The sequence below is a fragment of the Coffea arabica genome, chromosome 7e (assembly GCF_036785885.1).
Source record: "Coffea arabica cultivar ET-39 chromosome 7e, Coffea Arabica ET-39 HiFi, whole genome shotgun sequence".
Classification (NCBI taxonomy): domain Eukaryota; kingdom Viridiplantae; phylum Streptophyta; class Magnoliopsida; order Gentianales; family Rubiaceae; genus Coffea; species Coffea arabica.
Window position 1 is genome coordinate 16,742,359 of NC_092323.1, and position 26,233 is coordinate 16,768,591.

The window sequence follows — 26,233 nt, forward strand, 5'->3', positions numbered from 1 at the left end:
TCCTTAGGTGCAGCCTTTTGCACTAAAGTCATGCAAAAATTCATTCCTTCACGTGGCAACTGCATTTTGACGGAAACCTGCAAAAAAAATAACCGTTGGTTGAGGAGAGTAAAGGCATTTACTCCTGAACACAGCACAAAGGCTAGAAGTGCTCCTCTATTCGGGCCTCTCTTCGCCATTTTCATCTACCAACAGACGGGAAAGACAGCTGCAATCAAACCCAGCTTGCAGAGACGTCCGGCAAACAAGATCCTTGACTGAAGTTTTGAATCTATCGGACGCATTTCACCCTGCCGCGGTCGACGCTTCCAACACCCAAACGGAATTTCTTGCTCCGAGCCCATTCCACTTTCTCCCTATCTACAGCGGCAGGTACAATTCCCTCGATTTTCTGGATTTAGCTGCAATTTACATTCCATAAACCTGCGTTGATCTGTCTTTCTAGTTGTCCACGGCTTCATCAGCTGATTATCTCCCTTGGACACCTGATTTTGTGTTGGCTGTGTGCGAAGAGTAGATTTCGTTTATGGTAGATTAAAATGTACTTAGGATTAATTGAACCCGAATCTGAATGAATGGTGGAATAAAGCTGCTCTGGCCTTTCAAATTGGGAGGTTATGAGCATTAAAACTGGATTAACTGGATATATTGCAAGCAGGGAGATTTATTGTCTTTGGGCTTTTTTCTTATCATGGAAAGAAAATTTAATGGGGAAAATAAAATCTGTCCTGAATTTATTAGGAGGATAAGTCGATGTTAGAAGTTAATTTTGCTTTAGAATATGTCAATTTAAGCAGGTGAAATAATTGATGGTGGACAGAAGTAAAATATATTATGACCCTTAAAAAAATAAATTTATCACCCTTAAAAAAAATAATTGAAGTAAAATATATTCTACAATTACGTAAATTAAAGATGGACAGAAGTTGTTTAATAAAGTTTTGCCAAAAAATACAAGGGATTTTCACTGCTTAATTGCATTGGCCTTTGGCAATCAGTTTTCTTTTTTTCCATGGTTTCTTTTGCTTTCTTTCCAATTAAAAAGGTTTGCCTCATAACGCACAAGGATTGGACAAGTGTGATAGGAAACATAAAAGCAAAATATACCGGTCTGCTGTAAAATTTATAAAGTATTTAAAGTTAAATGTGGGTGGCGTCTGGATGCCCAAGGCAGTAATATGCAAAATATTACTGATAATGAGCCAACGAGTCCCTGGATTAATACTTTGAAGTTAGCAGCAAGTTACTTGTCCTTGGCATTGATCATGTTTATTATTGAATAATAAACTCATACTTTAACGTAGTATAAGTTGTTTAATGGGATGCTATAAAATAAGTCATAACTGAGATAGTATATGAAGGAAAAGAAAAAATGGTTTTGAAGAAGAATTAAAATTGGACATATACTTGACAACAAAAGTTTACATGAGCAGCCCAGAGAAAAGAATCTTTACATTTTGAGTGTGACCCAGAACCAAAGGAAAATAAAAGGACTAGGATTTGTGCCTTTTCAACAAAGAAATTGTATCAGATTATACGGAATACATAATCCTGCACAGTTATAGATGCTTGAATTCATAACTTTTGGTTCTGTTGTAAGTCTCATTTGATGAGGTTAGATACATGTCAATTAGCTTATAGACTTGTCGATTAGGAGTCAATTACCTTATTATTGTGGGCTGCTAATTTCCAGAATTAACAGAAGCATGGGATTTTTTGTTGATCAATGGAACTTGAAAGCTAACATGCTGGGAATTTGTTTGGATGCAAACTCCCATTTGCTGTTTGGATGCATATTTTTTGCAATGAGTTAATAATTTTACTGTCCAGCTGCTGCCATTTCGGTTGTTCTGAGGCATTTCTCTCTTCGGTTATGACCGCTGAGAAGAGGAAGAAGCCTTCTTGCGATTGTATGTTCTTTCTACGCTGTATTAGAAAGTAATTTTCGCAGCATATTCATTGGTTAATAATACTTTTTGTTCGAATTTTGAAGCCTCACCTGTTAGCTGTACGTCCGATTGCTCTACCCGTTCGTCAACTGCATCCAACAACTACATCAAGTGCCTTGAGGTCTATTTTGAGGCAAGTGCCTTTGTTGAGTTCCTTCTGCACCTGTTTTTGCTTTCACTATTGATTGTCCAGATCTGTTTCCAAACCACTTTAATTCAATTTCTGTTATCTCAGTCCACTGCTAACTCTTTTTCCCCATCAAACTTAGCAAATGGCTTCTAGGATTCACTGGACTGATGCAATGGATGAAGCTTTCCTCACAGCCTACGTCAGTTTTCGGGAAAATGACGTTTGGGACAAGAGGAAGTCGCTAGAGACCAACTACGACATGTTGGCAGCCCATTTGGTGAGCAATCACATATTGACTGTGACTGGCCAGCAATTGCAGACCAGATTCTATCACATCAAGAAGAAATGGGACCTGTTCTGCAATCTGCGTGGGATTTCATCAAAAACAGAGACCGGGGTTGGGTGGAGTGAGGACAGCTACTGTTTCACTGCTGATGATGAACATTGGGCCAACTTGGAGCAGGTATGGACTTGTCGCTTCCCTGACTTCTGTTAATTGAATTTCTTTGTACTTCAGATTTGAAAGGTGACTTCAGATTCCCTATTGAACTAAAATCTGAGCACTCAATCTTGTTTAAACTGCACTTGTTATTTAATTCTCACTTGTGTCTAATCCTTGATGCCTTTTCATCCTTGATTTTCCGGTGACTTAATCAATTTTTATATGCTGACTCCACTTGTTATTCCGTCTTATTTTCAATCCTCGAAGTCTTTTGATGAGTTAATCTTGTAGCTCAGTCATTACAATTACCTTATTAGATTGAATGATGAAAAGAACCTGTAATTTGGTGCACAACTACATATTCAATTCTGAATAGAACTAGATTTGGGTTATAAAGGGTTATAAGGGGAGGTTCCTGAATAATATAAGTATTTTCCTTGTTAAAATAACTTGAATATTTAGAGTTTTCAGTAAGCGCATGAAATTTTACATAATAAAAAAAATTACAGCTTCAATGAATTCGGATGACAACTCGGGTTACATCCCTTTTCATGAAACTCAAAAGTTAAACAATTCATTTGTTCCATCTATAACATCCCTTTTCATAACTGCATGGGCCTATCCTCGCAAGAATTTATCCTTAGTCTCAATAATTTAACAGGCCTGCTTTAATTAAAATTTGGTGCCTTTTAGTTGCTTTGATGCCTTTTAGTTGAGACTAAATTTGGTGTCTTCTATTTGTTGTAAAGTACAAAGGAGGAAAAAAAAAGAGTTGTTTATAGGAGAAAATTTAGTACTTTAATATTTTGCTAAACATTTTTAGTCAAATTTGTAACTGTTATATATATATATATATATATATATATCCAATTCTGGATAACCTTTTCTGAAATCAAAGTCCCTGTTCAATTAATATGGTCCGTGCAGATCTTTTCCTGCAAAGGTTGTTACTTGTTGGGACCATTACCAACTGTAACTTTGAATTTTGAATGCTGAATCTTGATCAGGATTGTCCTGGTTTATTTATTGGCAGAGTAGATAATTTTAATATCTCACCTCAGCTATGATCTTCCTCAATCCTTCCAAGTTCCAGCATTCGGGCATGGCATTTGTACTTTTGTTGATTTGACAACTCACATAATTGTTTGGACATAAAAAGTGTAAAATAATTTCAAGAATTAAAAATCTTATACAAAGACACGTTTGAAAAAACAAAGAAAACAAGAAAGCAAATTTCAGAGATGCATGGAATATTTCATTATGAGCTTATCAAAGCTTCTCGCCAAAGTCACACCAGAAGCAGCAGCACTTCTATGAACTTTAGAGAGCAATATGAAGAAATTTCTGAGCCATTCGAAACTTGAAAATGACCAATTGTATTCTATTTAGTGCCTGCACTGCTGATGTCAATTATAATGATACTAATGAATGGCCTTCTCATAAAGTGATGAGTTAGTGTCAAGCCTCTATCTGCACATCCCAAATTGATATCCAAACATCTTTGCTATTTTACTCTCGTTTAAATTGTTTTTTTTTTTGCATAGACAGCTGCAGTGCCAACCTTTTTTTATCTAATCTTTCATGTTCTTTCTTTTCTCCTTTCTTGATGTGCTTTTTTCGATGAATTTGACTTGTCGATTAGTGCATTTCCTTCAATTCGTGAAATGGGATGCTGATTATTTGGTTGATTTTGGTTTTTATGGCTCCACTTATTGAAATTCTGATCATTGTCGACGAAAAAAGTTGTTTCTTTTTTTTATTCATCCTCATTTTAAGTCTTTCTTGCTGAATCTGCTTTTTTTCGAGTGTGTTTTGGAGGCTTGGTTGTGTTTTCTGTTTCTTCACAAAGTAATCAGCTGTGGCTTTGGATTCTTTTATCCTCTCTGTATGGGTTATATTGGAAGTAAGATGTAATAGTAGCAAATCAAGGCAGCATTAGTGAGTAAATTTATAAATCTGGGTTCTTGTTTCCATGATATGATTTACTTGAAGTTGGATTATCCTTCGCTTAGTTGACCATTCTTTTCTGGGCAGACGGATTAACTGGATTAGCTTTGATTGGATTATTTGACTGCAAAATGTGAAAATTGCTCGGCTTAGCTGCTGGTGATTTGTCATTCACAACTCTTTCTTTAATATACAGAAATATTAGCTATCGACAAAGTTTTGGATCCTGGATTTAGCTATCGACATAGTTAATTGAATTAGCATTTTCCTTGTTGAAATAACTCGAATCTTATAATAATATTTTCCTTGTACACTATCAATTCATGTGTGCTCACTTCATATTTGCATTTCACCAGACCAATGCCTCGTACGTTGACTTCAAAAAAGAGAATTCATGCTACTGGTACGATCGGTTGACACCGCTACTGCTTGGAAGACATGCCACAGGCAGCCGTGCCCAGTCTGCAAGCGAGGTAGTTCCATCGGAACCGCCTCGCCGAGAACGGTCCAACACTGCTGCTAAAAATCGGAAGGGAAAAGGTCAAGCCTCTAGTTCGAGGGTGCCTACTCCGGTGAACGTACCAGCAGTTGAGGATGACGACGACGTCTACTATGTTCCCCCAGTTCCTGGTGCAGTTGGAGGAAAACGGTCAGCCTCAAGCTTAGGAACCAGTGGTGAACCTGAAGGGAGTAGAGGTTCAAAATCGACACGGTCATCTACTGGTCTTGAGGATGCTATAAGCAAGATCGGGAATTACACCGACTTCGTTCTTGAGGACAGACGGAGTAGGTCGGAGTTCGACTCCCTCTACGGCATAATGCAGTGCCAGGATGTGATCACCTCAATGGATATTCCGGACGAGTGGAGACTTGAAGCATGTGATCACTATGCCAAATATGAGAACGAGGGTGCAAGGATTATTTTTCTTAGAGCTTCTGCAGCCGATCGCTACGGCTACATCCTCAAGTTGATGAAGCTAAAAGGCTTGGCCTAGGCATGCCAATTATGTGAAATGTTTGTACTATTAAAGTACATTGTGGATGATTGTACTTGTATAACGTGGTTGTTTGTGGATTACTTGTCCATATAATATTAGAGATATTTATTAACTTCTTGTGAAGAAAAAATGTTTATTCATGCCAGAGGATTATGTTGCAGGGAAAATACCGTTTGCCTTTTCTTTTCTGGAATTTTCCTGGTTGAGTTCACACTCTTATTGAGATTTCTGAATGCTATTCTTACTAGTTCAGTAAATTTGCTGTCATTGTCAATTCTAAATGCTGCATGGTACATTTCATGAAAAATTCTGAATGAAGCTGCAGAAATAGAGGACCTGCAGAGATGTGTTTCTTTGCTTCCGGTGGTTTCAATTTTCCCAAGTTTTTCATTTTGTTGGTGTGCAATTCATTATTATTGTTTGGAGATGCATGGATATTGTTACTGTTTTGGTGCTCTGTAGCTATTTCTTTCACTTATGGTCTTCCACACAGCAGGGAAGCAGGGAGTCAAGTAAAAGTATTACTACTATTGCGTTATCTTGATGATTTTGAGTCTGACAATTGGTTATTATATTATCTGGTATCATCAGCCCTTTGTTGGTATGTCGGTCTAGTTTCAAAAGTTGCCAAGGAAATTTTTAATGAGCCCAGGAGGGAATACGTTGCAATCTCAGGGTTGTGGTACTTCTTTTCTTTTCTTTTCTTTTCTTTTCTGAACATCCATTCACACAAGCATTGGAAAGCAGGATGCTGCATTCTGGAGAATTTTAGCTTCTCACACTTCAAATCTCCTTGCAGTCCCTCGAAATTTTTAGATTGCTATAGGAACTTGAACGTGGAGAAAAAGGTATTGGAGATGGAACTGTGAGCTATGGAATGGAGATATTTACATGCGTTCTTGGACTGGCATATGGTCCTCACAATGAAGACAGAGGACACAAAAAAGAGCATGCACCTTTTTTGTCCATTAACGCAAACTACTGTAACACCAATCCTGAAGAACAAATAGCTGACACGCCCTAGTACTGCAATTGCTGACAAGCACATGGGTTCTATAGCATTTGTGACTAGTTCTTTGAGATAATTTCAGAGAGCTCCCCTAACGTTTTATTTATTTTTTTACTTAGCTCCCCTAAGGTTTGAAAAATTACACTTACCTCCCTTGATTTGATAGTTTTAGTAACAAAATCTTAAAATAAATTGATTCGGTCAAATTTTTAAATGAATACCCTAAAATGACCTGCAGTAATGAGTTTTAATTTTATGTCTATACCTACTAGTAGTAGTAGTAAGTATTTGATAAACAACAATAATATTAATAATAATTTATCATTATGATAGGATACTTTTGATGGTATTTATTATAGATTAAATTTATAAGATAGAAAAGAAGATGTTCAAATAATTCATTTAAAGTTTATGAATTTTTTGAGTAGTGGGATTTTGAAAAATTTAGATGTGATTTTGGACCATTTATTTTTTATTTATTGTTAATTTTGAGACAAAAAATAAAGATCAACAAAAACATTGGATTACTAGATGTGACATTTGGTTACATTAAAAAATAGAGGTAATAGTGGTGATTGTACAGTTTTATTGGTAAAAAATTAAGAAAAGGAATAAAAAGAAAAAAATAATTTTAAATGGCATTCTAAATATAACAAGGAAATTTCATAAAAATATTTAAGGGTAGTATTAAATGATAAGGGAGGTATGTGTAATTTTTAAAAGCTCGAGGGAGCTAAATGAAATTGTTTCTAAAAAACCTCAAGGGAGGTTTCTGAAATTATCCCTAGTTCTTTTAGATGGCCAATAAAAAAGTCTCTGTAAAGTTAACTTCTCCGTATGTTTCCACTATTTGCATTTTTTGTTCTGTGTCGTGTCCTCTGACGAGGGCCATAAATTGCGGAAATACATGTGCTATAAAGCATTCCAATTGCATGTCAAATATATCTCATGAAACGACAAAGTGAAAATTGTGGTGGAAGTTCTCTAAAAACTCCAATGTAGATCAGCGCATTTCCCACTGTTTCTTCACATTTAAGCAGTGCAATTCTCTATAAAAAGAACTGGCCTCTGCAATTCTCTTTTGAAAAACGAACGAAGAGGATAGAAGACAGAACGTCAAGACGAAGTGGCGACCTTTTCTTAATTAACGTGGTAGCTGTGTGCACCTCGCCGTGTGGCAACCGGAAACTACGTGCGTGCCACTGGAAGCGAGGTAAATTGTAGACGAATGTTTTCAGTTATAAAATTGCAATCTAAATTCAATATCTTGCCATTATTTAGATCTTTTGTATGGTAGCCGTTTATATACTCTCACTTAATGCATTGTACGAGTTATTGGTGACTAATCGTTCATATTTTACCGCTTCAAAGTGATAATAAATATTTTGAGGTGTTACGAATTGAGTAACCTGGTCGGATGAGTTTTTTGATATAGTACGGACTGGACTTCGTTAGGCTTGGATTGTTGTTTTATAACCTCTCACTTAATGCATTTATACATTTATATTAATATACATAATATTAATTATACATTTATACATATGATTTACATTTATAGATATGTCTCGACATAGGATTCAGAAAGCCTATTAAAGGAAGTAAATTTTTACTTTTAAGCATGCAGATACACAGGTTGTAATGTGTTGTTCTAGCTTGAGTGTCTTTGAAAACAATAAATAAATAAATAACATTTTTTTTAGGTGACGTATATGAAATAAAAAATAATTAAAACTTATATTTATGATATAAGTAAATAAAATTGTGTAAATAATCTATTTACTCAAAATGTATTGTTTGTCTTTTTAGTTGAATGAATTGAAAAAGTAACAGATATTTATAGGAATACATTCATATAATAACATTTATTTATAATTTATACATTTATTTATAGTAATAGATAATATAATACAATTATAATATATTTATAAGAGTTTTATATAAGTAAATAAATATATTTATTCATAAATATTTATAATTGTATTATAAATGCATAAATGTATATTTATATAAAAATATATAAATTATAAATCACAAATATATTAATTTATACATTTATATAATATTCATTTATAATTATATGTATTTATAATAATATACATTTATACATTTATAAATATATTAGTATTAAAAGTTATATTGCCAAATACGTGCTATAAAGTCATATTGCATAGTATTCTATTTAAAAGTCATATTGCTAATTTATACTCCATAAAGCTACTTTACGTAATTGGTTTGAGAGGATGATGAAGTCTCTAATGGGACATGTCTGACCAATTACATACTTAATTTATGTCTAATGGGACATGTCTAGATTCCCGACATTTAATTTATGTCCAATACGCAAGTGGTATTAACACATTTATGGAATTGGTTATACTCATACAAAACATGCTTATATAAACATATATACAGCTATATACATCCCTTATCATGGCCTGGAACAACCGCCGTGGTGCTAGAGGACGCAATGCGGACCGCATGAGGCAAGATGAGGAAGATGAGGCCTTACTTCTTATGAGTGCATCGTTAATGTTAATGCATCCGTCACTTGCACACGTGGATAATAATCAACCACTTCCGCAACATGATGGTTCATTCACAGATAGGCAGTGGGTGGAACGCGTACTCTACGGTCATCATAGACGCTCAATAGACAACATGCGTATCACGACTGATAATTTCTTGCTACTGTCCAATATCCTTGTCGAGAGACAGTACGTTCCACACAATTACCAACAGCGCGTGCCCATACAGGAGGCGCTTGCTATGACTTTAATGTTGGTCAGCCACAAGCATACGCACCGTGTGTTGGGGACTATTTTTGATCGATCCATCGAGACGATTAATCGAAATATAAAAAAGGTGCTCCGAGGCCTGTGTCTATTTGCAGCTGAAATAATACGACCGGGTGACCAGACTGCAGTTCATCCACGAATTGCAAACTCAACTAATTTTTATCCGTGGTTCAAGGTAATGTGGAAAGAATACTGATTTTTGGCGACTCTGTAGTACGACGATTCTATAAAGTTGATTATATATTTTTTACACATATTAGGATGCCGTGGGAGCGATGGATGGCACCCACATCTCAGCTTGTCCTCCGACAGGCGAGCAAATGGCATATACAAATCGGCACGGGTGGCAATCACAGAATGTTCTGGCAGTTTGTGACCATGACATGCGCTTCATCTATGTGTATGCTGGATGGGAGGGAAGTGCACACGATGCGCGAGTGTTGGAGTCAGCATTAGCATATCCGTCCGATTTTCCACTGCCGCAACCTGGTAAGTGATGGGTCCAATATTTCAAGTCAAGCATGTGCTATGCTTTATTTCCACAACTCCTATTTTTTATCGCGTTTATTAATTAGAATAACTTTGTCAAATAGGCCAGTACTACTTAGTTGATGCGGCATACAGGAATGCTCCTGGTTTCATGCCTCCGTATAAGAACGTGGGGTCCGAATCTCCGTCAAAGACCTTGTTCAATACTCGACATTCGCAACTGCGCAATGTCATTGAGCGCACATTCGGTGTGCTTAAGAAAAGATTCAAATGGTTAAAGGGTCCGGTAGATAATTTCTATATGAGCACTCAAATCAGTATAGTCATTGCTTGTTGTGCGTTGCACAACTTTTTAAGGATGCACCAACCAGAAGATGCTCATTTTCAACGGTTTGAATCACAAGACGTGCACTTAAATGAAGAGCCAGAAATAGGCGGGCTAGTACCTCAGCCGTTCGCATTAAACGTGTCTCCTGCAGAGCTGGCGGAATGGAAAGCTAAACGAGACTACATAGCGACTCAAATGTATGCAGCACGAGGGCGACGCCGCCGTTAAGTGTTCATCGCATTAAGTAGGATTGTAATTGTCCCTAAAATATATTTTCCCATGTGTAGAATGTACTTAAAATGTCCTCGATTTCCAACTTCTAAATTAATCTGTACCGTTTGGGTATTAAGTATGCAATTGGTTTAGCGTAAACGTAGTATAAAATCAAAATTTTCGAAGTCAAAGTCAAAATTTTCGAAGTCAAAGTCAAAGTCACATGCTTAAATTCAATAATAAGCACCTGTCCAAACGCTAATTTACACGATTTACTTGCTATCCAAACGCCTATTTCATATTTACGCGATCTTAAAAAGTAACCTAAAAAATATCCCAAATAACTTACAATCCAAACAAACCCTGAGGAAGTGTTTGGAAAGCATAATTGGTGGGTAATTTGAAATTTTAAGAAATTAGCGTTTGTACTGTGTAAATAAAAGTGGTGGGGTAATTTACTGTAGAGTTCCGACATTGGATTCCTTAGGTGCAGCCTTTTGCACTAAAGTCATGCAAAAATTCATTCCTTCACGTGGCAACTGCATTTTGACGGAAACCTGCAAAAAAAATAACCGTTGGTTGAGGAGAGTAAAGGCATTTACTCCTGAACACAGCACAAAGGCTAGAAGTGCTCCTCTATTCGGGCCTCTCTTCGCCATTTTCATCTACCAACAGACGGGAAAGACAGCTGCAATCAAACCCAGCTTGCAGAGACGTCCGGCAAACAAGATCCTTGACTGAAGTTTTGAATCTATCGGACGCATTTCACCCTGCCGCGGTCGACGCTTCCAACACCCAAACGGAATTTCTTGCTCCGAGCCCATTCCACTTTCTCCCTATCTACAGCGGCAGGTACAATTCCCTCGATTTTCTGGATTTAGCTGCAATTTACATTCCATAAACCTGCGTTGATCTGTCTTTCTAGTTGTCCACGGCTTCATCAGCTGATTATCTCCCTTGGACACCTGATTTTGTGTTGGCTGTGTGCGAAGAGTAGATTTCGTTTATGGTAGATTAAAATGTACTTAGGATTAATTGAACCCGAATCTGAATGAATGGTGGAATAAAGCTGCTCTGGCCTTTCAAATTGGGAGGTTATGAGCATTAAAACTGGATTAACTGGATATATTGCAAGCAGGGAGATTTATTGTCTTTGGGCTTTTTTCTTATCATGGAAAGAAAATTTAATGGGGAAAATAAAATCTGTCCTGAATTTATTAGGAGGATAAGTCGATGTTAGAAGTTAATTTTGCTTTAGAATATGTCAATTTAAGCAGGTGAAATAATTGATGGTGGACAGAAGTAAAATATATTATGACCCTTAAAAAAATAAATTCATCACCCTTAAAAAAAATAATTGAAGTAAAATATATTCTACAATTACGTAAATTAAAGATGGACAGAAGTTGTTTAATAAAGTTTTGCCAAAAAATACAAGGGATTTTCACTGCTTAATTGCATTGGCCTTTGGCAATCAGTTTTCTTTTTTTCCATGGTTTCTTTTGCTTTCTTTCCAATTAAAAAGGTTTGCCTCATAACGCACAAGGATTGGACAAGTGTGATAGGAAACATAAAAGCAAAATATACCGGTCTGCTGTAAAATTTATAAAGTATTTAAAGTTAAATGTGGGTGGCGTCTGGATGCCCAAGGCAGTAATATGCAAAATATTACTGATAATGAGCCAACGAGTCCCTGGATTAATACTTTGAAGTTAGCAGCAAGTTACTTGTCCTTGGCATTGATCATGTTTATTATTGAATAATAAACTCATACTTTAACGTAGTATAAGTTGTTTAATGGGATGCTATAAAATAAGTCATAACTGAGACAGTATATGAAGGAAAAGAAAAAATGGTTTTGAAGAAGAATTAAAATTGGACATATACTTGACAACAAAAGTTTACATGAGCAGCCCAGAGAAAAGAATCTTTACATTTTGAGTGTGACCCAGAACCAAAGGAAAATAAAAGGACTAGGATTTGTGCCTTTTCAACAAAGAAATTGTATCAGATTATACGGAATACATAATCCTGCACAGTTATAGATGCTTGAATTCATAACTTTTGGTTCTGTTGTAAGTCTCATTTGATGAGGTTAGATACATGTCAATTAGCTTATAGACTTGTCGATTAGGAGTCAATTACCTTATTATTGTGGGCTGCTAATTTCCAGAATTAACAGAAGCATGGGATTTTTTGTTGATCAATGGAACTTGAAAGCTAACATGCTGGGAATTTGTTTGGATGCAAACTCCCATTTGCTGTTTGGATGCATATTTTTTGCAATGAGTTAATAATTTTACTGTCCAGCTGCTGCCATTTCGGTTGTTCTGAGGCAGTTCTCTCTTCGGTTATGACCGCTGAGAAGAGGAAGAAGCCTTCTTGCGATTGTATGTTCTTTCTACGCTGTATTAGAAAGTAATTTTCGCAGCATATTCATTGGTTAATAATACTTTTTGTTCGAATTTTGAAGCCTCACCTGTTAGCTGTACGTCCGATTGCTCTACCCGTTCGTCAACTGCATCCAACAACTACATCAAGTGCCTTGAGGTCTATTTTGAGGCAAGTGCCTTTGTTGAGTTCCTTCTGCACCTGTTTTTGCTTTCACTATTGATTGTCCAGATCTGTTTCCAAACCACTTTAATTCAATTTCTGTTATCTCAGTCCACTGCTAACTCTTTTTCCCCATCAAACTTAGCAAATGGCTTCTAGGATTCACTGGACTGATGCAATGGATGAAGCTTTCCTCACAGCCTACGTCAGTTTTCGGGAAAATGACGTTTGGGACAAGAGGAAGTCGCTAGAGACCAACTACGACATGTTGGCAGCCCATTTGGTGAGCAATCACATATTGACTGTGACTGGCCAGCAATTGCAGACCAGATTCTATCACATCAAGAAGAAATGGGACCTGTTCTGCAATCTGCGTGGGATTTCATCAAAAACAGAGACCGGGGTTGGGTGGAGTGAGGACAGCTACTGTTTCACTGCTGATGATGAACATTGGGCCAACTTGGAGCAGGTATGGACTTGTCGCTTCCCTGACTTCTGTTAATTGAATTTCTTTGTACTTCAGATTTGAAAGGTGACTTCAGATTCCCTATTGAACTAAAATCTGAGCACTCAATCTTGTTTAAACTGCACTTGTTATTTAATTCTCACTTGTGTCTAATCCTTGATGCCTTTTCATCCTTGATTTTCCGGTGACTTAATCAATTTTTATATGCTGACTCCACTTGTTATTCCGTCTTATTTTCAATCCTCGAAGTCTTTTGATGAGTTAATCTTGTAGCTCAGTCATTACAATTACCTTATTAGATTGAATGATGAAAAGAACCTGTAATTTGGTGCACAACTACATATTCAATTCTGAATAGAACTAGATTTGGGTTATAAAGGGTTATAAGGGGAGGTTCCTGAATAATATAAGTATTTTCCTTGTTAAAATAACTTGAATATTTAGAGTTTTCAGTAAGCGCATGAAATTTTACATAATAAAAAAAATTACAGCTTCAATGAATTCGGATGACAACTCGGGTTACATCCCTTTTCATGAAACTCAAAAGTTAAACAATTCATTTGTTCCATCTATAACATCCCTTTTCATAACTGCATGGGCCTATCCTCGCAAGAATTTATCCTTAGTCTCAATAATTTAACAGGCCTGCTTTAATTAAAATTTGGTGCCTTTTAGTTGCTTTGATGCCTTTTAGTTGAGACTAAATTTGGTGTCTTCTATTTGTTGTAAAGTACAAAGGAGGAAAAAAAAAGAGTTGTTTATAGGAGAAAATTTAGTACTTTAATATTTTGCTAAACATTTTTAGTCAAATTTGTAACTGTTATATATATATATATATATATATATATCCAATTCTGGATAACCTTTTCTGAAATCAAAGTCCCTGTTCAATTAATATGGTCCGTGCAGATCTTTTCCTGCAAAGGTTGTTACTTGTTGGGACCATTACCAACTGTAACTTTGAATTTTGAATGCTGAATCTTGATCAGGATTGTCCTGGTTTATTTATTGGCAGAGTAGATAATTTTAATATCTCACCTCAGCTATGATCTTCCTCAATCCTTCCAAGTTCCAGCATTCGGGCATGGCATTTGTACTTTTGTTGATTTGACAACTCACATAATTGTTTGGACATAAAAAGTGTAAAATAATTTCAAGAATTAAAAATCTTATACAAAGACACGTTTGAAAAAACAAAGAAAACAAGAAAGCAAATTTCAGAGATGCATGGAATATTTCATTATGAGCTTATCAAAGCTTCTCGCCAAAGTCACACCAGAAGCAGCAGCACTTCTATGAACTTTAGAGAGCAATATGAAGAAATTTCTGAGCCATTCGAAACTTGAAAATGACCAATTGTATTCTATTTAGTGCCTGCACTGCTGATGTCAATTATAATGATACTAATGAATGGCCTTCTCATAAAGTGATGAGTTAGTGTCAAGCCTCTATCTGCACATCCCAAATTGATATCCAAACATCTTTGCTATTTTACTCTCGTTTAAATTGTTTTTTTTTTTGCATAGACAGCTGCAGTGCCAACCTTTTTTTATCTAATCTTTCATGTTCTTTCTTTTCTCCTTTCTTGATGTGCTTTTTTCGATGAATTTGACTTGTCGATTAGTGCATTTCCTTCAATTCGTGAAATGGGATGCTGATTATTTGGTTGATTTTGGTTTTTATGGCTCCACTTATTGAAATTCTGATCATTGTCGACGAAAAAAGTTGTTTCTTTTTTTTATTCATCCTCATTTTAAGTCTTTCTTGCTGAATCTGCTTTTTTTCGAGTGTGTTTTGGAGGCTTGGTTGTGTTTTCTGTTTCTTCACAAAGTAATCAGCTGTGGCTTTGGATTCTTTTATCCTCTCTGTATGGGTTATATTGGAAGTAAGATGTAATAGTAGCAAATCAAGGCAGCATTAGTGAGTAAATTTATAAATCTGGGTTCTTGTTTCCATGATATGATTTACTTGAAGTTGGATTATCCTTCGCTTAGTTGACCATTCTTTTCTGGGCAGACGGATTAACTGGATTAGCTTTGATTGGATTATTTGACTGCAAAATGTGAAAATTGCTCGGCTTAGCTGCTGGTGATTTGTCATTCACAACTCTTTCTTTAATATACAGAAATATTAGCTATCGACAAAGTTTTGGATCCTGGATTTAGCTATCGACATAGTTAATTGAATTAGCATTTTCCTTGTTGAAATAACTCGAATCTTATAATAATATTTTCCTTGTACACTATCAATTCATGTGTGCTCACTTCATATTTGCATTTCACCAGACCAATGCCTCGTACGTTGACTTCAAAAAAGAGAATTCATGCTACTGGTACGATCGGTTGACACCGCTACTGCTTGGAAGACATGCCACAGGCAGCCGTGCCCAGTCTGCAAGCGAGGTAGTTCCATCGGAACCGCCTCGCCGAGAACGGTCCAACACTGCTGCTAAAAATCGGAAGGGAAAAGGTCAAGCCTCTAGTTCGAGGGTGCCTACTCCGGTGAACGTACCAGCAGTTGAGGATGACGACGACGTCTACTATGTTCCCCCAGTTCCTGGTGCAGTTGGAGGAAAACGGTCAGCCTCAAGCTTAGGAACCAGTGGTGAACCTGAAGGGAGTAGAGGTTCAAAATCGACACGGTCATCTACTGGTCTTGAGGATGCTATAAGCAAGATCGGGAATTACACCGACTTCGTTCTTGAGGACAGACGGAGTAGGTCGGAGTTCGACTCCCTCTACGGCATAATGCAGTGCCAGGATGTGATCACCTCAATGGATATTCCGGACGAGTGGAGACTTGAAGCATGTGATCACTATGCCAAATATGAGAACGAGGGTGCAAGGATTATTTTTCTTAGAGCTTCTGCAGCCGATCGCTACGGCTACATCCTCAAGTTGATGAAGCTAAAAGGCTTGGCCTAGGCATGCCAATTATGTGAAATGTTTGTACTATTAAAGTACATTGTGGATGATTGTACTTGTATAACGTGGTTGTTTGTGGATTACTTGTCCATATAATATTAGAGATATTTATTAACTTCTTGTGAAGAAAAAATGTTTATTCATGCCAGAGGATTATGTTGCAGGGAAAATACCGTTTGCCTTTTCTTTTCTGGAATTTTCCTGGTTGAGTTCACACTCTTATTGAGATTTCTGAATGCTATTCTTACTAGTTCAGTAAATTTGCTGTCATTGTCAATTCTAAATGCTGCATGGTACATTTCATGAAAAATTCTGAATGAAGCTGCAGAAATAGAGGACCTGCAGAGATGTGTTTCTTTGCTTCCGGTGGTTTCAATTTTCCCAAGTTTTTCATTTTGTTGGTGTGCAATTCATTATTATTGTTTGGAGATGCATGGATATTGTTACTGTTTTGGTGCTCTGTAGCTATTTCTTTCACTTATGGTCTTCCACACAGCAGGGAAGCAGGGAGTCAAGTAAAAGTATTACTACTATTGCGTTATCTTGATGATTTTGAGTCTGACAATTGGTTATTATATTATCTGGTATCATCAGCCCTTTGTTGGTATGTCGGTCTAGTTTCAAAAGTTGCCAAGGAAATTTTTAATGAGCCCAGGAGGGAATACGTTGCAATCTCAGGGTTGTGGTACTTCTTTTCTTTTCTTTTCTTTTCTTTTCTGAACATCCATTCACACAAGCATTGGAAAGCAGGATGCTGCATTCTGGAGAATTTTAGCTTCTCACACTTCAAATCTCCTTGCAGTCCCTCGAAATTTTTAGATTGCTATAGGAACTTGAACGTGGAGAAAAAGGTATTGGAGATGGAACTGTGAGCTATGGAATGGAGATATTTACATGCGTTCTTGGACTGGCATATGGTCCTCACAATGAAGACAGAGGACACAAAAAAGAGCATGCACCTTTTTTGTCCATTAACGCAAACTACTGTAACACCAATCCTGAAGAACAAATAGCTGACACGCCCTAGTACTGCAATTGCTGACAAGCACATGGGTTCTATAGCATTTGTGACTAGTTCTTTGAGATAATTTCAGAGAGCTCCCCTAACGTTTTATTTATTTTTTTACTTAGCTCCCCTAAGGTTTGAAAAATTACACTTACCTCCCTTGATTTGATAGTTTTAGTAACAAAATCTTAAAATAAATTGATTCGGTCAAATTTTTAAATGAATACCCTAAAATGACCTGCAGTAATGAGTTTTAATTTTATGTCTATACCTACTAGTAGTAGTAGTAAGTATTTGATAAACAACAATAATATTAATAATAATTTATCATTATGATAGGATACTTTTGATGGTATTTATTATAGATTAAATTTATAAGATAGAAAAGAAGATGTTCAAATAATTCATTTAAAGTTTATGAATTTTTTGAGTAGTGGGATTTTGAAAAATTTAGATGTGATTTTGGACCATTTATTTTTTATTTATTGTTAATTTTGAGACAAAAAATAAAGATCAACAAAAACATTGGATTACTAGATGTGACATTTGGTTACATTAAAAAATAGAGGTAATAGTGGTGATTGTACAGTTTTATTGGTAAAAAATTAAGAAAAGGAATAAAAAGAAAAAAATAATTTTAAATGGCATTCTAAATATAACAAGGAAATTTCATAAAAATATTTAAGGGTAGTATTAAATGATAAGGGAGGTATGTGTAATTTTTAAAAGCTCGAGGGAGCTAAATGAAATTGTTTCTAAAAAACCTCAAGGGAGGTTTCTGAAATTATCCCTAGTTCTTTTAGATGGCCAATAAAAAAGTCTCTGTAAAGTTAACTTCTCCGTATGTTTCCACTATTTGCATTTTTTGTTCTGTGTCGTGTCCTCTGACGAGGGCCATAAATTGCGGAAATACATGTGCTATAAAGCATTCCAATTGCATGTCAAATATATCTCATGAAACGACAAAGTGAAAATTGTGGTGGAAGTTCTCTAAAAACTCCAATGTAGATCAGCGCATTTCCCACTGTTTCTTCACATTTAAGCAGTGCAATTCTCTATAAAAAGAACTGGCCTCTGCAATTCTCTTTTGAAAAACGAACGAAGAGGATAGAAGACAGAACGTCAAGACGAAGTGGCGACCTTTTCTTAATTAACGTGGTAGCTGTGTGCACCTCGCCGTGTGGCAACCGGAAACTACGTGCGTGCCACTGGAAGCGAGGTAAATTGTAGACGAATGTTTTCAGTTATAAAATTGCAATCTAAATTCAATATCTTGCCATTATTTAGATCTTTTGTATGGTAGCCGTTTATATACTCTCACTTAATGCATTGTACGAGTTATTGGTGACTAATCGTTCATATTTTACCGCTTCAAAGTGATAATAAATATTTTGAGGTGTTACGAATTGAGTAACCTGGTCGGATGAGTTTTTTGATATAGTACGGACTGGACTTCGTTAGGCTTGGATTGTTGTTTTATAACCTCTCACTTAATGCATTTATACATTTATATTAATATACATAATATTAATTATACATTTATACATATGATTTACATTTATAGATATGTCTCGACATAGGATTCAGAAAGCCTATTAAAGGAAGTAAATTTTTACTTTTAAGCATGCAGATACACAGGTTGTAATGTGTTGTTCTAGCTTGAGTGTCTTTGAAAACAATAAATAAATAAATAACATTTTTTTTAGGTGACGTATATGAAATAAAAAATAATTAAAACTTATATTTATGATATAAGTAAATAAAATTGTGTAAATAATCTATTTACTCAAAATGTATTGTTTGTCTTTTTAGTTGAATGAATTGAAAAAGTAACAGATATTTATAGGAATACATTCATATAATAACATTTATTTATAATTTATACATTTATTTATAGTAATAGATAATATAATACAATTATAATATATTTATAAGAGTTTTATATAAGTAAATAAATATATTTATTCATAAATATTTATAATTGTATTATAAATGCATAAATGTATATTTATATAAAAATATATAAATTATAAATCACAAATATATTAATTTATACATTTATATAATATTCATTTATAATTATATGTATTTATAATAATATACATTTATACATTTATAAATATATTAGTATTAAAAGTTATATTGCCAAATACGTGCTATAAAGTCATATTGCATAGTATTCTATTTAAAAGTCATATTGCTAATTTATACTCCATAAAGCTACTTTACGTAATTGGTTTGAGAGGATGATGAAGTCTCTAATGGGACATGTCTGACCAATTACATACTTAATTTATGTCTAATGGGACATGTCTAGATTCCCGACATTTAATTTATGTCCAATACGCAAGTGGTATTAACACATTTATGGAATTGGTTATACTCATACAAAACATGCTTATATAAACATATATACAGCTATATACATCCCTTATCATGGCCTGGAACAACCGCCGTGGTGCTAGAGGACGCAATGCGGACCGCATGAGGCAAGATGAGGAAGATGAGGCCTTACTTCTTATGAGTGCATCGTTAATGTTAATGCATCCGTCACTTGCACACGTGGATAATAATCAACCACTTCCGCAACATGATGGTTCATTCACAGATAGGCAGTGGGTGGAACGCGTACTCTACGGTCATCATAGACGCTCAATAGACAACATGCGTATCACGACTGATAATTTCTTGCTACTGTCCAATATCCTTGTCGAGAGACAGTACGTTCCACACAATTACCAACAGCGCGTGCCCATACAGGAGGCGCTTGCTATGACTTTAATGTTGGTCAGCCACAAGCATACGCACCGCTCAGCTTGTCCTCCGACAGGCGAGCAAATGGCATATACAAATCGGCACGGGTGGCAATCACAGAATGTTCTGGCAGTTTGTGACCATGACATGCGCTTCATCTATGTGTATGCTGGATGGGAGGGAAGTGCACACGATGCGCGAGTGTTGGAGTCAGCATTAGCATATCCGTCCGATTTTCCACTGCCGCAACCTGGTAAGTGATGGGTCCAATATTTCAAGTCAAGCATGTGCTATGCTTTATTTCCACAACTCCTATTTTTTATCGCGTTTATTAATTAGAATAACTTTGTCAAATAGGCCAGTACTACTTAGTTGATGCGGCATACAGGAATGCTCCTGGTTTCATGCCTCCGTATAAGAACGTGGGGTCCGAATCTCCGTCAAAGATCTTGTTCAATACTCGACATTCGCAACTGCGCAATGTCATTGAGCGCACATTCGGTGTGCTTAAGAAAAGATTCAAATGGTTAAAGGGTCCGGTAGATAATTTCTATATGAGCACTCAAATCAGTATAGTCATTGCTTGTTGTGCGTTGCACAACTTTTTAAGGATGCACCAACCAGAAGATGCTCATTTTCAACGGTTTGAATCACAAGACGTGCACTTAAATGAAGAGCCAGAAATAGGCGGGCTAGTACCTCAGCCGTTCGCATTAAACGTGTCTCCTGCAGAGCTGGCGGAATGGAAAGCTAAACGAGACTACATAGCGACTCAAATGTATGCAGCACGAGGGCGACGCCGCCGTTAAGTGTTCATCGCATTAAGTAGGATTGTAATTGTCCCTAAAATATATTTTCCCATGTGTAGAATGTACTTAAAATGTCCTCGATTTCCAACTTCTAAATTAATCTGTACCGTTTGGGTATTAAGTATGCAATTGGTTTAGCGTAAACGTAGTATAAAATCAAAATTTTCGAAGTCAAAGTCAAAATTTTCGAAGTCAAAGTCAAAGTCAAAGTCAAAGTCACATGCTTAAATTCAATAATAAGCACCTGTCCAAACGCTAATTTACACGATTTACTTGCTATCCAAACGCCTATTTCATATTTACGCGATCTTAAAAAGTAACCTAAAAAATATCCCAAATAACTTACAATCCAAACAAATATATTTTGGCATGGGTTGAGATGCCCACTAATTTGCGACTTCTACACAGTGTAATTTAATGTAGTAGGTCTGAACACTTAACCTTGAAAATCTATTCTATTATCTTTCTATTTTTATACAATTGCTTATATCACTTAACCTCGAAGATATATTCTATCATCTTTCTATATTTATACAATTGCTCATATCATTCTATTTTTCAACCCATTGAGAAACAATTTGGGATAGGACAAAAAGATATGTGTAGCATCTAAAATTTAATTAAGTCAAATTGTGAAAAGGATATGCAATACTAAGATCCAAAAATAGAATTAGTCAAGTATATTAACAAGTCAAATAGAATTAGTCAGGCACATTTGTGTCGTCATTTTTTATTCTTCAAAAAATTTTCTTTTGAATAGATATTCATACAAAAAGAAAAATTTTAAAATACTAAACATAGAAAACATTGAAACTAAATGGAATAAAAATATTTGACTCATGCTCAAGCTAATAATTAGTTTTCAATAAATAATAATTTGTGATTCAATTTTGACTATTCAAATTGATGATGGTAAAGTATCATATGCAAGAAATAGATATTTACTATATAGTTTTTTCAATTTTGTAAGTTTGAGAATGGACATTATAAATTTTTGATAAGGATAAATTATTAAAAAAGATAGAAAAAAAATTCATTTATAAAAGAAAAACAAAGAATAAGAAATTGAAATAAGAAAGCTAATTTTAGAGGCAATCTTTTAAGTTGTTTAAGGTATAAAAAATTTTAAACAATAAATTAATAGAGAAATCAAATCTTAAATGGACATGGCTTTGACCTATAATAAGTTGCAAAGAAAATAGATTCAAACAAAAAAAACATGATAATTACTAAAGAAATTTTTATCAAATTATTAATTAGATAACATAAATAGGTTAGTATGAGTATTATCATAAAATTATAGGATAAAACAATAAGAAGTAAAAATATTCAAAAGTTTAGAAATAATAATAAATAACCAAATCAAATAATAGGAGTAGAAAAATGGAAAGTTATGAGCAATTGTAAAATTTCTAATCTATGTATAAAATGGAAATATGTGATATCGAAGACAAACAAAAAAGAAACACTATGGATTGATTGGTCAAAAATAAAAATATGTATCATTGATTCAAACCTATATAAAATAGGGAACTAATGCCTTGATAGAAACTTACTAAATTAAGGAATGTTACCATGTAGTCAGGGGTTCAAATCATTGTATAGTAAAAATTTTTAAAAATGTGCAATAGTGCACTTTTGTGGCCTAGAGAGCTGGATTTCTTTTCCTTTGATCCCCTTAGCCAAAATGGATCCTTTCGTAGTATAGTTAGAATGGGAGTAATGTAGATAAATTACCACTAATCCAAATAATAATAATAATAATAATAATAATAATAATAATAATACTTGATTGTTGCCAGAAAAGAAAAAAAACAAAAAACATAACACCTATCCAATGCAGCAATGTATCATATAAGATCCGAATAGCAATAAATAATAGAAAGATCCTCTTATAAGGTAATAAGTTAAAGAGATGGTGCGAAAAATAAAAGCAATAATTCTACTATTGGAACCTGTATAGTTTCAAAAATAGGAGTTACAATCTTCTAAATTAAGTCTATACATAGCACAATTGCCTATATACAATGTATACAACGTATAACCATCAAATTGGTATAAATTGGTAAAGTGGGAGGATTAGGAATTGTAAGTAGGAGGTCCTCCTGTGTTCAAAATCTCCCACTTACAAAACAAGAAAAAAAGAAAAGAAAAAAAATCAACATTGCAATAGTTTTGGAAGTAATAAATTAATTGAGAAAAATTCTAATTGAAAAACTCATTAAATCATTTAGGGATTTTTGTATTTTGTCATTAATGAGTTTTTCAATCACAACCTTTGTCATTAATGAGTCTCATTAAATCCCTCTAGTTGGGAGGTTTTGAAAAACTCATTAAATGAGACAAAAAACTTTTGTCATTAAATCCCTAAATGAATTAATGAGTCTTGTAACTGAATTAAAACTCTAGTTGTTTTTTGCCATAAAGTCCTTCAGTTTTTCAAATGCTATAAAAATTTTTAAAAAATATTCTAAAAGGTACTCTAAAAAGTAGTCTAAATTTTTTTTATGTTTAAAAAATATTCCAAAATATATTTTAAAAACTCTACTACTCTTAAATATTCCAAAATATTTTCTAAAAATATCCCAAAATATACTCTAAAAAATCTGTTACAGTAAATTTTTTCAAAAACACCGCCAAAAACAGGTAATCCAAACGGAGCCACCAAAAAGTTGTATTTAGGCATTTGACGAATAATTTGAAATTCCCCCAAATCGCTCTAGTTATTTGGTTTATTTAAGAGGTTTTGAATTTATAATTCACCAATTATTAAAACACATTTTAAACACTATAATAATTTGTGATGTATAAATTCAAGTACTTCCTAAATAATCTAAACAATTAGAGATACTTGAGAGAATTTCAAATTCCTTCATCAAATCTCTCGATACAAACGAAGCAACAGAATTTGTTATGAGGACAAGTGTTGTTGGCGTCAACACTGTGGATTAGGAAAGTGAGATAGAAAATCCCACATCCATTTCACAATACCGTGTGGATATATTTCACAACCAGATGCATTTCCACCGTCATCCGTTCACCAAATATATATATATATATCCGCGTATGCATATACCCCTTGCAGAAGGGACTAGACAACAGATTCATCAACTTTTGTCTGTGTAGGATTGAAACACAGGAATATGGAGGCCTTTTCTCTGTATTTCCTCACCATTGTAGTCGTCTTGGTTTCCTTCATTTTTCTTGGCTTTCTAAGTCAACGTTTCAAATCTAAGACATCCATACTTCCAACAGGCACATTTGGTTTGCCAGTTGTTGGAGAGACACTCCACTTTTTCTCGAGTGGCCCAGAAAAATTTATTCATCAGAGGATGGAAAAATACTCGGCAGAAGTATTCGCGACCTCATTGTTTGGGAAGAAAGTGGCTGTAGTTTGTGGTGCAGCTGGGAACAAGTTTTTACTTTACACTGCAAACGACCAGCTTGCTCCTTGGCTTCCTTCTGCAGCGTCCAAGCTAATGGATTTGGTAGATTCTCCGGGACAATCTGTCAGGCAAGTAATTTCAAAATGTCGAACTTTTCTTCATAGTGAAATCCTGAATCCGAAAACTTTGAGACAGTACATAACCATAATGGATGCCCTGGCAAGGGAACATATCAAGACAGAATGGGATCCTTCCAAAGTGATACTTGTTTATCCTCTTTGCCAGAAGTATGCACTTTCGTTGTCATGCAGATTGCTCCTTGGCCTTGAAGATGCTTGCCAGATTCAAAGAATATCTGATTCTTTCTGGATCATAATGCAAGGGTTGTTTTCAATGCCCATCAATATGCCTGGCACCAGATATAATCGTGCTTTGAAAGAAGTCAAAAGGGTTAAGCATCAATTCTTGAACATCATCGCCAAGAAGAGAGACATGGTTTTTCAGGATACAGGAAGTGCTGGTTCCGACGTATTGTCTCGCATTCTGCTCGAGGGAAACGCCTATTCCATGTCCGATTCAGAGATTGGCGCCTATCTTTTAACTTTAATGCTTCCCAGCTATGAAGGAATAAGTGCAACAATCACATTTGCCTTAAACCATCTGGCTGAGCTTCCCCATATTTATGAGGCGGTTTACAAAGGTACGTTTTAAAAATCTCATCCATTTCATTTGCGATCGACAGATTATATCCAACGAGAAGTAGTTAGAAAATCAACCAGTGGGCTTTGATCCATTGGCCATGGGAGACTTTTAGAGCTATTCCGTGCATCAGGTCAAGATTTTGATACCAATTGGGTGTATATTCAGATAGGGAATTGAATGATAAACTTCTAACATTTTCAACTTAATCTATGAGACAAATTAAATTTAAGAGACTTACGATGCAAATAAGATTAAGTTTTCTTATTACAAGATCCATGGAAACTAGATAGGCAATCCTCCTAGTTGTTGAACTAATTAAGATTTCTCCTTCTTTCATATCTTCATCAACGTGTGGGGTTAATTCTTGATAGAAAGCTAATATTCATCTAATTTGAGCAAATCCACCAAGTAGTTCATCTAATTTAAGCAAATCTATCTAATTAATTTCTTACATAGAAATTCATGTAGATTACAGTCATAAACTGAACATGAACTCCTCATTATTTAAAAAGAAGCTAAATGATGCTGTAGTATACAATCCAGAGGTGGATTTCCTTTCCCTCTAGGCTTATACAGCCCTAGCAGGGATTTCCATGGTATAGAAGTAGAACATTATTCTTGCCCAAAAACCAGAAGACAATAATGCACCTCGACTAATCAAATAACAGTGATTTGATTAGCTTGCTTCTCCTGCCATAACAGCCTAACAATACAGAAAGAGAAAAATTAAAGTACTTGCATTGGAACTTCCTAACAAAGATATGTTGCATGAAAAAGAAATTAAAAAAATCATTAAGTATATGGTAAAAGATAGCTGCCAGTAAACTATTGATCGAATCAAATTTTGACCATTAAACAAATTTTCGTCACAAATTGATCACTAAACTAACTAATCAATATACGTGTGACTATTGTGTCGATTAATACTCTTAATCTATGAAATAAGTAGAACACATGGCAAAGTGCAGGGATAGTTTTGTCCACCACTTAATGATTAAGAGCAAAACTATGCCACATGTTTGCTTATTTCATAAATTAAGAACATTAATTGACGCAATGGTCACGGGTGGACTGATTAGTTAGTTTAGTGACCAACTTATAATGGTTTAATGGCTAAAACTTAACCCGACCAATAGTTTAATGGTTGCCGAGGTTTTTTGCCAATTATCAACTATATGCTGGACCTGAAATCCTATCATTGAATTAGCACAAAGTTATCCTCTCTTGTATAGTCCTTCGGAAACCTTAAACTTCTGCTTGTATAATGAATCATCCTATTTGTCAAATGAACTGTCAGTAAATTGCATGGTTACATAAAACTCCACTTTTGATG

The 26,233-nt window shown here is 35.0% G+C and overlaps 4 protein-coding genes across 9 annotated transcripts; all 4 read left to right on the forward strand.

Annotated features, from left to right (window-relative positions):
- Window positions 1-56: 56 nt before the first annotated feature.
- LOC140011465 (uncharacterized) lies at window positions 57-5,633 on the forward strand. 3 transcript variants are annotated; one of them, XM_072060376.1, is made up of 5 exons: window positions 57-372; window positions 1,831-1,910; window positions 1,994-2,082; window positions 2,219-2,542; window positions 4,825-5,633. In XM_072060376.1, the coding sequence occupies exons 2-5, from the start codon at window positions 1,874-1,876 to the stop codon at window positions 5,461-5,463; spliced, it is 1,089 nt and encodes a 362-aa protein (XP_071916477.1). In that variant the 5' UTR covers window positions 57-372; window positions 1,831-1,873; the 3' UTR covers window positions 5,464-5,633. The 3 variants fall into 3 exon arrangements, with proteins under 3 accessions (XP_071916477.1, XP_071916479.1, XP_071916478.1); XM_072060378.1 differs by lacking the exon at window positions 1,831-1,910 and having other exon boundaries at window positions 58-372; window positions 2,007-2,082; XM_072060377.1 differs by lacking the exon at window positions 1,831-1,910 and having other exon boundaries at window positions 59-372.
- A 3,272-nt stretch (window positions 5,634-8,905) lies between these two features.
- On the forward strand, window positions 8,906-10,315 carry LOC140011270 (uncharacterized). Its single transcript, XM_072060046.1, has 3 exons — window positions 8,906-9,445; window positions 9,531-9,759; window positions 9,864-10,315. Exons 1-3 carry the CDS (start codon window positions 8,906-8,908, stop codon window positions 10,313-10,315), a joined length of 1,221 nt encoding a protein of 406 aa, XP_071916147.1.
- Window positions 10,316-10,836: 521 nt separating this feature from the next.
- Window positions 10,837-16,413, forward strand: LOC140011454 (uncharacterized). Of its 4 annotated transcripts, none has more exons than XM_072060332.1 (5): window positions 10,837-11,152; window positions 12,611-12,690; window positions 12,774-12,862; window positions 12,999-13,322; window positions 15,605-16,413. In XM_072060332.1, exons 2-5 carry the CDS (start codon window positions 12,654-12,656, stop codon window positions 16,241-16,243), a joined length of 1,089 nt encoding a protein of 362 aa, XP_071916433.1. In that variant the 5' UTR covers window positions 10,837-11,152; window positions 12,611-12,653; the 3' UTR covers window positions 16,244-16,413. The 4 variants fall into 4 exon arrangements, with proteins under 4 accessions (XP_071916433.1, XP_071916434.1, XP_071916437.1 ...); XM_072060333.1 differs by having other exon boundaries at window positions 12,640-12,690; XM_072060336.1 differs by lacking the exon at window positions 12,611-12,690 and having other exon boundaries at window positions 10,838-11,152; window positions 12,787-12,862.
- A 7,542-nt stretch (window positions 16,414-23,955) lies between these two features.
- LOC113699634 (beta-amyrin 6-beta-monooxygenase) lies at window positions 23,956-25,077 on the forward strand. The gene is made up of 2 exons (XM_027220004.2): window positions 23,956-24,898; window positions 25,031-25,077. The coding sequence occupies exons 1-2, from the start codon at window positions 23,956-23,958 to the stop codon at window positions 25,075-25,077; spliced, it is 990 nt and encodes a 329-aa protein (XP_027075805.2).
- The last annotated feature ends 1,156 nt before the right edge of the window (window positions 25,078-26,233 follow it).